The 17,347-nt window shown below is 44.2% G+C and overlaps 1 protein-coding gene across 1 annotated transcript; it reads right to left on the bottom strand.

The window, feature by feature from the left end:
* Window positions 1-1,500: 1,500 nt before the first annotated feature.
* Window positions 1,501-8,626, bottom strand: KICS2 (KICSTOR subunit 2). Its single transcript, XM_066591562.1, has 3 exons — window positions 8,216-8,626; window positions 6,038-6,326; window positions 1,501-4,782 (listed from the first exon to the last, which is right to left on the bottom strand). Exons 1-3 carry the CDS (start codon window positions 8,559-8,561, stop codon window positions 3,972-3,974), a joined length of 1,446 nt encoding a protein of 481 aa, XP_066447659.1. The 5' UTR covers window positions 8,562-8,626; the 3' UTR covers window positions 1,501-3,971.
* Window positions 8,627-17,347: the final 8,721 nt, after the last annotated feature.

The raw sequence follows: 17,347 nt of genomic DNA on the forward strand, positions 1-17,347 counted from the left end.
ATATAAATATGACAGGATGACGTGGTTGAGGCCCTGGTCTGACTCCTCGGCAGTCGTTGGGAAATTTTCAACTGAGTCGAAAGCAATATAGTTCTATGCAAATTAAATAAGTTGGGAAAAGGATAAAAGGTGGATACAGAGATTGCAAACACACCTTAGAGATGAACTAGGCAAGAGATATGTGGTACTGGATATGACTGGTTATAACCTCACCTATGTATGTCAGCTCTGCATCCGTCTCAGTACTCTAATGTAATAAATGGGAAACCTAATGGCTACCTAAAAGGGATGGCCAGGATAACAAACATTTCTGAACCTCCCTCAGAATTCTAAAGGCTGCCCTTTCAAAAGGATATGGATGGAGGAATATACACCAGAGACTCAAAGCCAGTTTGACTATACAAACATTTGCTCTGCAGTGCAGAAGGGAGATACGGATCTAAACACCAACCTCTCTTGCTGAACTTGCCTATTTCGGTCAGTGGAAATGTGTAAGAGAATTGAGGGGGAGGGAAATGATGGTGTTTGATATTTAGGTTTAAAGAGGGGGGGGGGGGGGAAAGCATATATATATATATATATATTTTTTTTTTTAATTACTATAAAAACTTGATTTATGCAAACATTCTTTAAGAATTTATGCTTCTTAATTCTCGACATCATGATGCAGTTTTTACACTGCCCACTAAGCCCGATAATACTCCAACATTTCCAATTTTGTAAAGAAAACTTTTCAGCAGTCAGAGGCAGAACTACAATGAAAGGTAACACAGGATCCACCATTCACAATACGTGATCACAGCTTACCTACTCTCTTCCCTGCACAAGTTACAGAGCATGCCAGGAACAGTCCCCTATAGAAGTCATGCCATAGGGGGAAGAAAAGAAAAAAAGAAAAAAAAACACCACACCTCATTAGCTGGTTTTAATTAGTTTTAAAAAATATATAGGCGATACATTCCCTTGTATCGCAGGGGTGGAGTATGACCAAGCAGAAGAGAGATGTGCAAGACATCCATGACAAGATTATTCCCATGGCTCTATAGGCCACTACTAGTATGGTCTACCACTGGGTAAGTGCAACTGACAGATAGATTTACTGCTCCTCAGCTTTGCAGACCTCTACAGTTCCTGTTTCCCCCCCCCCCTTTCCAGTAATGTCTTCTAGCAACCAGCGTAAAAAACAAAACTGCGAATATGCATGCAACATTGGCATTCACTGCGTATTTTGTGCACCCATATACTTGAATGAGTGTTTTACTAACCCAAAAACGCATGTTTAATACCCCAATGCAAAACAATGGAGTTTATGCTGCCAGTATTACGCACTTAATATGGACAGAAAGTCCACGCGTGTGAATGAGGCCTGAGGAGAAGAGTTTTTGGAAGCTCTTGTAGGCACTGCTAAACGGAGCTTTACTGATTAAGCATAGACACGCTGTTGAAGACCGGAATCAGAGTGAAGAGCAGGGGCCTTAAAATAAAGAATATGGAACCGTATACGTTTGCAAACCAATTTTAATTGAGCAGCATATAGTAACTTAAACCCCTCATTAGTGCAGTTATTGATACCCGTTCCATTTTTAACATATTGCAACAATGTATATTTCACATGAACATTATCAAAATGTAAAAAGCAACAGATCTTAAAAAGCTGTCATTAGTTGTAGTCCTAGAATCAAATCCAATACAATTGCTTTCAAAGTCATGTAAAAATATACAGTATTTGTTGGAAAAGAATCTATTTTATTTAGACGCCCAACTAAGGCCACAACTTTGTTTTCACAGAGTTGTCACAAAAACATAAATATATAAATTAAGAGACCGAGTTTCCTGCACCGAGATAGCAGCTACCAGTAGTAGTCAGTAGAAGTGTGTGGAAACCAAGTTCTACAATACTGGCTGAGTACAGTAAGTTATTGGAGTTTCTAGGAATGGCAGAAAGATTCTCCTGCTGCTCCGGTACTGATACTCAGATTGTGCTTCAGCTTGTCACACTAGAACACTCAGCCAACTTTGACTGGAGAGGACATTTAACCCCTTTAGTGGCACGCCTGGAAAATTTCCAGGGCTTGCTGCACTGACCATGCAGTTAAACCCCGGAAGATTTCCGTGGACAGCACTAGTGCTGAAATGCTGGCCAGGACTCAGTTATTGTGCCCAATGCACACGTTTGCCACTTTGAATTTCCACATGAAAATCTCCAGGGCTTGGTGCGCTGACATGGTAATAATAAACCTGCCACTGCAGGGGTTAAAGGGGTAACTACCTCCTGCTCCTTCCACTCACACGTCGCAGGACAAGCAAATAGTTTACCTCCAGGCAAGATCTGTACAGGCGTAGCACCTCCATAGCCGTGGAGAGGTAAAACAATACAGGACGATTCCCCATCAGACATGTGGGTGTACAGGGCTGGAGGTAACCACACCTGACATGTCAGCATGTAATAGAAAGCTGCAATGTCTCATAACTAAGCCACTGCTGATACAGTTAAACTCAAGAAAAAAAAAACTGAAATCATGCTTTGCTGAAATGTGGCATCACATACAATAATGTTCCGGTTAAGTCGCTGCAAATGGGTCACTGATTTCTACCACAATGGCAGCCAGCTTACCGATTATTCGTTACCCTCGTCGTGGTGGAGTACAGACACTGTATTACATGACAATACACTGAGCCATAAAACCCTCAATACCATATCAGGGAGTATTGTGAATGTACAGGTCTCTTTGGATGGACTATTGCATTTTGCAGGGCTTCATAAGTCTACCACGAGAACGTAGGAAATAATGAGCAGCCCTTTCTGAAGGAAGCATTGAGAAAGGACGACTGTATAAAAGTAAAGTAAACCCCTCGAGCACACCGCTGAAGCTAGGCTTGGAACTTATATGGAAAGGCACAAATTAATGTAATTTTTAACATACACCTTAATAAATATTCCTCTTCCTATAGGTACTGTGTTAACGGTGGCCCCTGGCATCATAATAGCCATTAGCCAAACAGACCGTCACTGACATGCAGCCAACTTGGAAGAATGTGCATGTTATTTTTCAGTAACAGGAGGAAGGAAGAAGCTGCTACAAATTCTTGAACGTGTTTTCCCAGATAACGTTAAAGCGGCTTTACATCTGTAAACTATTTATGACCTATACTCAGAATGGTAATCAGTAGTTAATTAATGGGGTCTGCCACCTGGGATCCCTACCGATCACTGGAGCTGCTTTGTGCCCAAAACATACAGAGCCGTACAGTGTTCAGCAGCTCGGCATAGTAGTATAGGCACAGATCCCATCCACTTGAATGTGAGCTGTGCCTGCAGTACAATTGTGGGCCACTATACAGACCTGTAGATTTACAGCACACAGTAGTGCACCGTTACAGTGAACAGCTGATAGAGGATCTCAGGTGGCGGAGTGTTAGTCAACTATTGATGACTTAAGGCCCATTCACACAACGATTATCGCTTAGAATTCGTTCAAACGATCGAAAATGAGTGATAATCGTTACATGTAAACGCAGGCTTTTCGTTTGAACGATGATTTTTAGGTGAACTTAAAATCCATCATTCAGCGACTGCACACACAAACACATTTAGCTCAATAGACCACAGGCTGTTATCTTCATGGCATGTTTATACAAGCCAGGAGAGAACAATGGCACATTCCATGCCATTCCAGAGCCCAGCATAATCACATGCTGGGCTCTGCAAACAGCTAAAAATGAAGGGCCCTTCTACATGCAAATGAAGATGATAAAGTGTTAATGGTCATTAACACTATGCAAATAGACCGCTGCATTTTTCAATCTATCAGTCATTTGAAAGATTTTTTGCGTATAAGAGGGCCTTTATTCTGAGTATAGGCCATCAATAGTTTAGAGCCGCAAAACCGGTTTAATAAATGAGGTGTCACTATGGATTTCAATTTAGCTTTTTACAATACTAGACTGGACTCTGACTTGAACTGCTAGTTTTAGCTTTTTGAGCCGGGCTTTAAGCTTGCATATACTCTGGAGGTCTTGAGAGACTGAGAAAGCTCATTTAGAAAAGATACAAAGTGAGAGTCTCTCTCTGATTTCTTTGAATCAAAAATGATCACAATGGTAAAATGTGGCTCAGGTCGTGTCAGAAAATATGTGCTTTGCACTTTCTCGTCATAGAAGTGAACAACCTTCTCTAGAGTATTTAGATCTGCGCTCTTTTCAGTCATTATCATTATAACGTTTGGCCAGTGAACAGCAGGTCGCTCAAATGGTAGCGATACTACCGCAGGATATTGGTCGACCCCTTTAGGGGCTTCTCTGTAGGAATCGGGGTGATGGTAGCCATGACCCTGAAAACTTTCTGATCCTCGGTTGTCAAAAATTAAGGAAACGTTTACGGCATCGTATTTTCTAATGAAGCTGGATATTTTTCCAAAGTAATCTGGATTCGTTTTAGCTGTGAGCGTCTTCATCTCCGAGGTCTGTCGGCTTAGCGCTTCGTGGAAATAGAAGCTGAACTTGGCAAGCAGGATATTCTTAAATTTAAGGAGCCATGAGAAGAGATGTGGAGGCTGCACCGCCTTCTGAGATTGTCCCCCAAAAAGGTGTTTTTTGGTCTCTTTTTGCTTTTCAAATATCTGACCCCAACTTTGAAGCTTAGTATGTGCATTGTGCAAGTTTACTAGAGACAGCAGGAACTTCCACTCAAATACCAGGCTCTGGGCTTTCAAAAGATGTACAAGAACATCAACTTCAAGCTGGAAACCATTTTCTAGAGGAGATAATATAGGATGATGGAACCTACAAACCAAAACAAGGAAAAAGATGTACGAATTACTCCAAGGAGAACTCAGGATGCATACAAGAGGGAATGAAGCCAAAACCCAAATACATGAGAGAACTGCTGCATCTACAGTCCTCTAATAGGCAAATGTTGCCAATGATAAACCTAAAATTTCTAAGAAGACACTGGAGAAGTACTTTGATAAGAGTACATTTCTTAATATCCCCATTTCTGTGGGTGCCATTAAATACTACAGCAGGTCAGCCATGCAAGTTTAACCCTTTGCAATCTATTTTTGGATTCAGGGTTTCCTAGGGGGCTTTCTCTTTATGCCATTATACAATGGTGCCATCTGCTGGCTACAGCCAGTACTGCAGTATATGACATGCCAGAGAGGCCCAAGACAACAGAGCGGCCAGTAATTTACAGTAATACCACCCTGTCGGACATCCTCCGACATCGGAGCTGTACAGCCTTCAATCAGAATGTTTTTATATGTCAGACAGTGGATTGGAAAGGGTTAAGACTCCTTGCAGTTCTCTGAATACGTAGGCACATTTAGTGGCCGAAATTCCACCGATAGCATTCTACTAACTTCAATAGCATTTCTCTATGATTTGGAGCGGAAGTTAAAGGGGTATTCCCATCTCAAAGTGACCCTCTCCTGACAACGGAGAAGCTGCAGAGGCCCCTTCATACAGGAGCGGTGTTCTTGGCCACTCGCTGTGCAGTTAAGCTGCAGCATCTCTCCATTCAAGTGAATGGGGCTGGTTGCAGTTCCCAGCTCACCAGTAACACAACTGTGCAAGGAGTGGGGGTAGTAAAGGGACCACTGTGCTCATCAGCAATGCAGCCACTTCAACCTCTGACCCCAACTGATCCCGGGAATGGATACCATTAATCATAAAGTCTTTGTGATACATGATCACTTTAAGAGATGGGAAAACTGCCTTAAAAGAATTCAAAGCTACGAAAAAGTATTATAAATGTGAAACAAAGCGCTAAATAAACTTTAAAACATTACTGCAAGACTTCCGACTGGATACACAGACCCCAGACAGGTTTTATGAGAGGTTCATCAGCAACATTTGGGTTCCTGCATACGGAAGAGGAGGAATGATGGAATCATCAAGTACTTCTTACATTGTCTTTAAAGTTTTGAGTATTAAGATACTTCCCAAATATACCTTGGTTTACCCCATTTTTGCAAGCGGTATACAGTGGTAGCAGAGAAAAAAGGATGAGGGTTTGGTATGAGAAAGTACTGCCTACCTTGAGTTGTACTTCTTTAAGATGGCCTCCAAGATGTTCACAAGTTCCTCGGTGTTGACAAACTTCTGACTGCTCAGTGTGTACATTTTCTCATAGAAGTCTGCAATCTCCATCCGAGCCTGAATAAAGTAGCAGAGCTGTTCTGAGAGATGCGAGAGCAGTTCTTCCAGGTGAGGAGCGGTCCCGCCAGTGGCATTTCTACCAGTTGTGACGACTTTCTTCAGTTCATTGTACAATGAGGTATAATTCGTTCTGATAGAGTCCTTTCTGCTGAAGAACGACTGACCACCTGCAAGAGACAGGACACTAGTTGGAGCCGAATGACCTTGGCGGGACAATGAAATGTAGCCACATGCAGTTCCATAGTACTATACTATCAGGGGTTAAAGAAGCCTCCAGTCATTATGGAGATCATATATACCAGACACTATTCGCCTGGCACAGCCCACATACAACAGGCGCCCTCCATAGCAGAGTACACCGTGTTGTGGTATCAAGTCGGAGCCATTTTAGCACATCTGACATACATATATGTATTCTATATAAGGACGGCACTACTGAAAGGTCTGTATAGTATGGCTGCCATCACTGAATGCTGAAGCAGAATTGGGTTTTTTTTCCCTGAACTAGTAAGGTTTTATTTTTTGGATAATTCCCCTCACACGCTTAGGGGTAGAATATGCTGCCCTTATAGGGGTGGTCTCCACTTCTAGCCCTTTAGCTGCAGGAAGCAGACCGTGAAACAGGCCGGTATTGTAGGCCTAGGCCCATTCACTTCTATGGGGCTCGGCCTGTAGTACAGATCTGGGTACAAGTTTCCTGCAGCCAAACCTCTACATACAAGTGGCACAACCCCTTTAGGGCCAGTGTGGCATGAAGGTATTACAGCTGCTCAGGTATTTCCATCACTCCCACTGAAGTGGATGGTGCACCGACAACCAACGTGCTCATTCCAGCACTCCATTCCGAGTGACGTCACTGCAGGGGAAGGAGAAACCCCCCCTAGTGACACGAGAACGGGACACAAGGGTCTCAAGATCGATGGGGGTCTGAGTAGTGCAACCCCCACTGATCAGCAAGTTATCCACTATCACTTTAATGGGTTTTCCAGGAAAATACTGTCGATTACCTATCCTCAGAATAATAACCAATAGTTTATCAGCTGGGGTCCACCGCTCGGGACCCCAGCCGACCAGCTGATTGGGTGCCTGCTGTCAGCGTCACTGCACACGGCATTTGGAGCAGGTGCAACCGTCATTAACCCCTTCCAATCCAATTTGTATCCTGGTTTTCCTAGGGGGCTTACTCTTTTTTTGCCATTATACAATGGCGCTCTCTGCTGGCTAAAGTCAGTACGGCATGAGGTGACACATTGGATAGACTCGGACAGCAGAGAGGCTGGCAATATACAGCAAGAGAACCCTGACAGACGTCTTCCGACATCGGAACTGTACAGCCTTAAATCATAATGTCTTCAGAGGTCAGACAGTGGATTGGAAAGGGTTAAAGTCAATAGGGGCTGCACCTGCAATTACAAGTGCCGTCCACAACATTGGTTGGAGCAGTAGCTTCCACAGCGATCCCCTGTGTCGGGAGGCCTGAGTGGTGCGGTGGAGCTCAGCCAAGCAACTATTGGGGACGTATCCCGAGGATAGAGCAATAGGATTTCCCTGGAAAACCCCTTTAGGGTACGTCTACAGGGGGCAGAAATACAGCGGAACGTCCGCATCCAAAACCGAGTCAGAAGCCACATCGCTGATGCAGATTTTGACCACGGATCAGCTGTGGGTATTTAGTCGATTTCCAGCCAAAATTCGCACCAGCCATGTGTCTTCTGACTCCGTCTCAGATTCGGACGTTCCGCTGTAGTTTTGCCCTGTGTAAACCTATCCTAAAGGTGTCCCATGAAATGCAGCTACCTCCTATTACCAGGATCACTTTGGGACCCCGGTGACCATGACAACAGGATCCTGACACCCCCTGTGGAGACAGCCAGACACTGCTGGGACTGTGCAGATACTAGCGCACCAACACTCCGCCACCTCCAGGAGTCGCACTGCCATGACCGAAGCAGCGGTGCGTGTGATCACATGACGTATCCAGGACCCCCTTGTTCCCACAGGGTCACAGACGCCACCGATCATTAATACCCCATTCTGCCACCAGCGCTGCCCTCACCCTGCTTCTGCCCCAGGAAGCTCATGCTGTGATACGCCTTCTCCGCGGCCGCCAGGTGCGCCAGAGCCGCCAGCATGGAGGACCACGAGGCTCCGGCGGTCTTGTTGGCCTCCTTCTCCCGCTCCACGTTGTCCTTGGCCTTGTCATAGGAGAAGTGCCCGAGGTGGGAGAAAAACGTCTGCAGCACATTCTGCTCGGCGGTGACCGGCGCGGTTTTCTGCGGGAGCATCACCGAGGTCGTCATCAGCAGCAGCGGCTCGTCGTCATCATCGTCGTAGAAGTAGTCGTCGTCGTCCTCCTGCTCCGCGGCCGCCGCAGCATCACCCTCGTGCTGGGGCGCCACCATACAGCGCGCCGCCGCCAGAGAGCCGGAACAGCCGAGCTTGTAGCGATATGTTTACCTGTCGCACGTGACTGCGCCGGAAGAGTGACGTCGGCACGACGTAGGCAGTCAGAATAGCTTTATTGACAACGGACAGCTGCGGCCGCGTGTCAGCCGAGCGGAGGAAACCATAGCAACCAATCAGATCCGCTCTCTCATTCTCCTCGCACTAGAGGAGCTCAGAGGTCAGGCCGCACTGACGGAGTAATATCACGTGGAGCTCTCCTCCGCTGTCATATGACCGGAGGGTTACTAGAAGTCACTGAAGCCTTATCTCAGTGCAGCCCTACCTACAGGGATTATTGTGTAACTATTTGAAGTAGGGCATACATCAGTATGCGCAAAAACACCTCAGCGCAAAGTATTTACGCATGAACGAGGTTGATACATTTAAAAACTTTTTCACCTTACACAAGGATTTACATATTGAAAAAAATAAAAGAGCCAGGAAAAAGCCTTAAACACATAATTGGCATTGCCATTTCTCTAACAACCCCTACTATGAAGTTTGTATGGATAAATATGGGTTTCGCGCTCCTTAGGACATATACACTCCGGTCCGTGGTTAATATTCCCAATTCCGTTTATTGCTGTACAGCAATAAACGGAAGCAATAAATGGAATTGGGAATATTAACCACGGACCGGAGTGTATATGTCCTAAGGAGCGCAAAATAAACGGAATTGGGAATATTAACCACAGACCAGAGTGTATATGTCCTAAGGAGCGCGAAACCCATATTTATCCATACAAACGTCTTCTTAGCGGCTCTCTAGTTAGAGAGACGGAGGATTCGCATAGCTCTCCTACTGTCTAGCCCAGCAGGATATCACGGGACCTCCGGAGGATTGCTTTACAGGCTTATCTGAATTTGAGGTGTTAGTGGGGATCTTTACTTAAGGGTCTCCGCTATACACCGGGTAAGTGTGTTTCATTACCTTTAAAGCACACCACGGGTTAATTGTATTTGGCTGAAATTTCAGGAGCGCCATCCTAATTTTTTTGCATCTTGGTTTAACCCCTACTATGAAATATTATATATCAGGCGCAGAAAATTCTACGAAAATAAGGAAAAATCCAAAGTAGCCATTTTCTGATCATCTTGCTTCCCCAAAACAGGAATAAAAAGAATTTAAAAAATTGTAGGTACCTCAAAATGGTACCAATAAAAACTACAAGTTGTCCCACAAAAAGCAGGCCTGAGTCGACTGAGAAATAAAAAGTCTGTGGTCCAGGAATGTGCCGCCGCACAAAAGGGATTTTTGTTAAAAAAAAAAAAGTGTTTATATTGCGCAAAAGTGGTAGAACATAAAGAAACCTCTATACATTTGGTGTTATCATAATCACTCATTTAATATAAAAGCGCCTAGGCTTTTTCTTGCATCGCACTTTGACCCCTTTGTGTGACCTTTGGTGGATGATTTTGGTGTCATTAGATTTGTGACATCCTCACCACTGCCGTAATATCATAACATTTCCAGGGATTAATTAAGATATGAAAAATTTACCACGACCTGGATGATATGGAACCAATTCCGACTCTCCTCTGATCTAACTAATTGGGTAGAATCTGGGGCCCTCCCGAACAGGAATGGGAACAGACCATATATATGACCAACATGTTGCTTGAAACAAAAATCTACCAACCACACACACTCATTTTTAAGAGGTATAGACCGGCCCCCCCTCCCGCATTACTTGCTCTCTTCCCATCTTTCCTTTCTTTTCCCCGCTTTACTAGACTTCCGGCTCCTAAACATGTCGACATGATATAATCAGTTTACTAAAAGAATACAATTAACCGTAGTGTCAGAGTTAGATATTTCGGAGATGTTTAAAAGTTTAGGAATGTTTCATTACATAAAATAAACTGCCTTACGACAAGAAACCAAACTAAGTATAACAAAGATAAAGAATGTTTGTACAGTGTTATGTTGTTTATCTACTTACTTCACCAAAGTAACATTGTGTATATTATACATGCATGGCAGAATAATAAAATCCTTTTTGAACCATAAAATCATAACATTTGCATTGGATACATTGAGTGACCCGTCAGGTCAGGTCAAAGTTCCTATGTAAGGTCTAGCGGCACTGTTGTGCTTTGCCAACACCACCGCTAAGGTGAGTCAGGCGTGCAGAGCGACATCCATATCAAATGCTTACCAGTTTGACTGTTGTCATGTCCCCAGAACATGGAAGACCAAGCCGTGGACGGAGAACAGTTCTTAACACATTAACAACCATTTTACGTTCACGTAGCGAATATCTAGTAGAATAAATTAACATAATATTTATACTGAATTGTGAATGCCATTAAAAAAAATTGCAAAAAAGCAATAGTGAAAGAGTTTTTTTTCTCTGTAACTCCCAGCAAAAAAAAAAAAAAAGGTAGATTAGATTTACCGGTAATCCGGTTTTCAGGAAGTCACCACAAAAGCACCACCTGAGATCACCTCCTTCTGATAGGACAGGAACACAGAGAAAGGTTTAAAGCCCCCACCCTCCTCATTGTGTTACGATGGACAGACAAGAGTAGGGGTCTAAGGGTAGTTTCACTCGGCCAAGCGCGATATCGGCCGTGAAACTAGGCCTGTTATCGTGCGCGTAAACGTGCGATGTATCCGTGGATGCGAGGAGTTTTTGTGTCAAAAACAACGCCCATCACTTCAGTATAGTTGCGATCCTCTGGCGGGGCTGACAGCTAACTTCACATGGGTGAGTCCAACATCAGGCCGATAGCGCGCTCGCCAACATGCAATTTTCCCACTGATGTGAGATGTTTTTATATGAAAACCACATCACTTCGGAAAGGTAGCGATCCTGTGCCGCAGCTGTCAGCCACAGCGGAGGATCGTGGAGTGTTTCGCATTGTCTTCAGTGGGAAACATCACATCGCACTAGTGTGCACCTCACATGTTGTGCGATGCTGCCGTCGGCTCCATTGAAAACAATGGGCGTTGCGAAGCACCTACAAGCAAAATTTCGGCTGCTCCTTCAGTTTTTGGCCCCCGTTGTGCACACAGACACAAGATTAGGGCTACAATGTGTATGTTTATGAACACAGTACAAACAGGGGTATGTATTTTGGGGTGCATGCCTTCATTTTAATGTGCACTATAGAAAAAAATCCTGTCTTTAAAACGACATATTTGCAAAAATATGAAATTGTATTTTTTATCTAAATTGCATTAACTCCTGAAAAAAACTGTGGGGTCAAAATACCCATGATACCCCTCAGTGAATACATTAAGGGGTGTAGTTTTTAAAATGGGCTGATATGTGGGGGTATCGATCATCCTGACAACTATGAGTCTTTGCAATGTTGGCGTTGTGTAGGAAAACATAACGTTCTTCAAAATTTTAATTACTGTATATACTCGAATATAAGCTGACTTTTTCAGCACATTTTTTATGCTGAAAAAGCCCCCCTTGGCTTATACTCAAGTTAGGGTCCCAAAAATGTTTAAAAAAAATCTATATTTACCTCTCCGCTTCTGCCGAGGGCTCGGAGCGTCTAGCCGCTTGGGTCCCGTCACTGTAATGAAGTTCTTTCAGTAGGCGGGGATTTAAAATGACAGCTGAGTGCTGCCTGTGATTGGTCACAGCACTCAGCCAATCACAGGCAGCACTCGGCCATTCATTGAATGGCTGAGCGCTGTGACCAATCACAGGCAGCGCTCAGCTGTCATTTAATGAATGGCTGAGAGCTGTGACCAATCATAGGCAGCACTCAGCTGTCATTTAATGATTGGTTGAGTGCTTAGCCAATCAGACGCAGCCCTTTCAGCAGGCGGGGATGTTAAATCCCCGCCTGCTGAAAGAACTTCATTGCAGTGAGGGGACCCAAGTGGCTAGACGCGCCTGAGTCGAGCAGTGGCGGAAAGGTAAGTATAGATTTTTTTTTTATTTTTTACTACAACAAGGGATGATTTTCAGGGAAGGGCTTATATTTAAAGCCCTTCCTTGAAAATCACTGCGGGGGATGCTGGCTTATACTCGAGGCACCTAAGTTTTCCAAGTTTTTGTGGTAAACTTAGGTGGCTCGGGTTAAATTCAGGTCGGCTTATACTCGAGTATATATGTTAATGTTAAAATTTGTACATCTTCTAAATGTTTTTTCAAATGTGCTTCTAGAATTGAAGATCAAAATATATATATATATATAATCAAAAATTTGTACAATGTTTGCACATATTTGACACATTCCAGTTGAAAATGTGCAAAAAAATGACAATTTTTTTCAAAACTTTTCCAATTCTGGCGCTTTTGATAAATATACACAAATTCTATCGGTCCATTTTTTCCACCTAAATGTAGTACAATATGTGGCAAAAAAATGCCAGAATCACTGGGATATGCAAAACCTTTACGGAGTTATTCTATGTTAAAGTGACACTTCAGATTTCGAAAATTTAGCCTGGTCATTTAGGCCGCCTGCACACAGCAGACATCCGTTTCTGGGTTTCTGCAGCAAATACCATCCATAGCATGTTATGGAAATGTGATTCTTCCTGAACACGAGCGGAAACCAATTGTGGTTTCCATTCACAAAGGAAAAATCGTAGCATACTCCATTTTTGCGCGGATTCCGCACGGATGGCTTCCATTGGAGTCAACGGAAGACGGCTGATCTGCAGACCTTCCATAATTGACAGGGCTGGAGTTTAGAACAAAAAATCTGTACTGCGCGTGCCCGACGGAAAGCCGTGCGGACCATCCACAGTACCGATGAAGCAAAAAGAAAGTGGGTATGCGTGGACGTTGCTGCTGCCAGGGCATGTGGAATCTGACCCACCCGTGAGCAGGCGGCCTAAGACGCAAATAGGCTTGGTCAGTAAGGGGTTAAACACATTCCCTTTTTTTTCTACTGCACCTCCTGAACACAATACTAAAATAAAGGGTGCAGGTTTGCGTTCTGGATAATCAAATTACCAGTAGGAACAATTATTTTGTCTTTCTAAATACAAGGATTCTTTCTTTCTACTTTCTCCTCTGGTAACAAACGCGTTTGAGCGCAGGGACCATGAACTATCCCCCCAAATACTTGCCATTTTACAGGAAGGGGTTTGCATTTTAATTAAAATCCTGCCTATTTTCTCCAGGATTGAAGATATGTGAGAAACTGCTAAATCGGACCTCTTAGGTCACTCTTACCTGTGCGGTTTTCGACTGCAATTAATCGCAGTTTAACGCTCCCACATGCACATTCTAGCACCGTGATATTTTAACGATGTATGCTCTATTTTACAAGAATTCACACCTCATCACCTATCAGAATGATGGTGTGCATTAAAACCCACTGTCAAGAGGCAGGAAACTGCCTTCCAAAAAGAGCGCTAAAATCTCGGCATGCGTGAAAGTGGTCTCACTCCGTTTTCCCTACCAGTAGCAAATTGTCATGGCATGGTATAAAATTTAACTTGTGCTACAAACTCTGCTACTATTTTTGAAAAGACTCGTGGGGCCACGGTAAGACCAGAAGGGGAGAGCTTGGAACTGAAGATGGAATCATTTTCCTTACAAGACTACTGCCATACTCACATTTCTGGTGATCTTTGTGTATTGGAATGTGGTAATACACATCCTTGAGATCCAGGACTGAGAACACAATTTGGAAAGAGCAGTTTTACTGTAGTGCTTCCGACTATAGATTTTTTTTTTAACATTTCAGAAGGCAATTTAGACCTTATAGATTTAGAATGGCCCGAAGGGAACCATCTGATTTTCTAAGAAAAGGGGTAGAAAAGAAATTCTCCCCTTGTTCTTCTGGGCTTATAGGAATGAGAACTCTCTTTTCTGAAAGGACTATAACCTTCTTTTCTAGTGCTTATCCTCTAGCACCTGATGTATACGTAGGGAAACACACTTTCTCGAGGAGATAACCAGAACTCCAAATTTTACACATACTTCCTTAGTTTCCAGAATCCATTTTTTTAAAATTTCTTTGTCATTTTCACATATTCTTACGTTGGCATCTTAAATACATACAGCGCAGTACGAAGGGCTAAAAACATAATAAAAGATCCAACAATAGTCACCGTATGTGTATAGTGATGGAGGGAGAAATAGGGATACAACATAGGTGGGGGAGAATATGACCCTTCTAACAATATTATGGTTCAAAATGTGTTTTTATTTTTAGAAAATTATGCATTTAACATTTAATGTCACCAAATATTGTCAGATGATATCACGTTACTATTTTATGTCAACTTTGTGTACCAAGACCTTAAACCGAATAAATGAACAAACTTGTCTTGGTATGGTTTTCTTGGTTTTAACTATCTATGAAAATAACAGCAGTTGTTATATAGAATTAGAGAAAGGAGAGGAATAGAAAAAAAGGGAAAGAAGGAAGGATAAGGAGGGTGGGGGGGAGGGGTAGGGGACAGGGGGGTCCGACTTGTTAACCATTGGAGTAACCATCAAGTGTTTTGAGACTTAATTTTGGCGGGCTGATTGAGTTTGTCTGTGGGGAGTGGTGCCACTTGTAACCCATGTTGACCTCTCTGGTGTGTTACGGAGCATGATCCACATGGACCAAGTTGTCAGATAGTTGCTATGCCTCATCTCGTCCCTTGCACATATTTCTTCATTGTGTTGGATGTTATCTAATGCTTCGATCCACATCACCCTTGTGGGGGGCGATGGGGATTTCCATTTCCTAGGAATTATTTGGCGCACAGCTATGACAAAAAATCGTAGTAGTGATTTTTTGACTTGTGTCAAAGGACCAGGGAACATCGACAGTAGCGCTAATTCCGGGGTCAATTTTATATTCTGTCTACTCACCCATGAGTAGAGCTCGCCAACCTCTTGCCAGAGGAGGCAGATCATCGGACACGACCACCAAATATGGATGAAAGTACCTTTCTCTTTTAAGCATCTCCAGCAGACATCTGGATATTGTGGGAAGGCTCTGGCAAGCCCCGCGGGGTTCTGTACCACCTTGTCAGGATCTTATAGTTTAGTTCCTGTAATTTACTCGAGATGGTAATTTTATGTGTTAGAATGTAGGCTCTCCTCCATGACTCCTCGGGGGGTGAGCATCCGAGCTCCTTTTCCCACTCTCTTTCCAGCACAGCTCTGTTTCTTTGGTTATTCTCTGCTAGCAAGAAATGATATAGCTTTGACACCCTGCCCTTTACTGTTTTGTTAAGTATGAATTTGTTTTCAAAGGATATCATGCCTGTTCCTATTGATGCCGGTCCCCCTAGTGTCCTAATGTAGTGGCATATTTGGAGGTATTGGAACCATGCTCCAGCTGGTGTGTCCCTGCCTTCTAGGATCTCTCCTAGTGTTTTTATGTTGCTTCCCCCAAGCATGTTTTTGATTCTAGGGATTTCCTCTGCCTGGTCACTCGCCAAAAGGTTACCATCGGGGAGCCATTGTAAAATGTTGGAATATCTATATTTCCCACCAGTGGGGTCAGTGGTCCTGGCCTCTTTATCAAACCTGCCTTGGTCGCAGGTCCCACCCATGCTGTCAATAACTCTTCTATAAATGTTTCCCATTTCCTGAGATCCATAATAGGCCGTATCTTCTATAGGGGGCTGAATCTTGTTCTGCTGACGCCCAGAGTTTCTGAGATCTACTCCGTACTAGTTCCAGTACTCTTCTGGTCAGTGAGGCCTTGTGGTAGAGTGAGATATTGGGTATCCCCATTCCTCCACCCTCCCTAGGGCCAGTCAGGGCCCTCCAGCTGCGTCTCGGTCTTTTGTCGCCCCAGATGAATCTCATTATTATTTTCCTTATTTTACTTAAGTAAGCCCCTGGGAGTCTGATGGGAATGGTTTGGAGGACGTATAACAGCCTAAGAAGGACATTCATTTTTATGGAACTGATCCTACCAAACCAGGAGAGGGATACCGTCCGCCATTCCTCTAGATCAGTGGTCCCCAACCTTTTTGGCACCGGGGACCGGCTTCCAGCAAGACCATTTTTACAAGGCCCGGCAGGGTTGGGCGGAACATGGGCGGGGCTTTGGTTATATGGGGCGGGGTTATGAAGGGGGTTGGAGTTTAGTGCATTCTTATTTAATTATGACATTTAGAATGTCCTGGCAGTACACACATAGGGCAGTATATAGTCTATCCACCCCCCCCCCCAGCGCACACATAGGGCAGCATATAATTTATCTGCCCACCCCTCAGTAATAGACAGCCCCCACCTCTCAGTAATTATCAGCCCCTCCCCCTGTAATAAGTAGCCCCCACAGTAATCACCATCCACCCTTGTAATAAGCAGGTCCACCGCCCGGTAATAAGCAGGTCCACCCCCCCGTAATAGGCAGGGCCCCCCCACCCCAAGTAATAGGCAGCGCCCCCAGTAATAAGTAGCCCCCACACACCCCCAGTAATAAGCAGCCCCCACAGTAAGCAACCCCCCCAGCAAAAAGCAGGTCCCCCAGTAATAGGCAGCCCCCCAGTAATAAGCAGCCCCTTCCCCTGTAATAAGTAGCCCCCACAGTAAGCAACCCCCCCAGTAATAAGTCCCCCCCCCCAGTAATAGGCAGCCTCCCCAGTAATAAGCAGCCCCCCCAGTAGTAAGTAGCCCCCCCCAGTAATAGGCAGCCCCTTCCCCTGTAATAATTAGTCCCCCCCAGTAATAGGCACCCCCCCCCAGTAATAGGCAGCCCCTTCCCATGTAATAAGTAGCCCCCACCCCTAGTAATAAGCAGGTCCCCCCAGTAATAAGCAGGTCCTCCCCCAGTAATAGGCAGCCCCCCCAGTAATAGGCAGCCCCGC

The sequence above is a fragment of the Eleutherodactylus coqui genome, chromosome 2, assembly GCF_035609145.1.
Source record: "Eleutherodactylus coqui strain aEleCoq1 chromosome 2, aEleCoq1.hap1, whole genome shotgun sequence".
Lineage (NCBI taxonomy): Eukaryota > Metazoa > Chordata > Amphibia > Anura > Eleutherodactylidae > Eleutherodactylus > Eleutherodactylus coqui.

What these genes read in the sequence shown, in the direction of transcription:
- KICS2 (XM_066591562.1), bottom strand. Translation starts at nt 8,561, where the DNA reads ATGGTGGCGCCCCAGCACGAGGGTGATGCTGCGGCGGCCGCGGAGCAG. An exon ending in CTTCCTGGGGCAGAAGCAGG is followed by an intron (nt 6,327 to 8,215) that starts GTGAGGGCAGCG and finishes TGTCTCTTGCAG; the next exon opens with GTGGTCAGTCGTTCTTCAGC. An exon ending in TTAAAGAAGTACAACTCAAG is followed by an intron (nt 4,783 to 6,037) that starts GTAGGCAGTACT and finishes TTTGGTTTGTAG; the next exon opens with GTTCCATCATCCTATATTAT.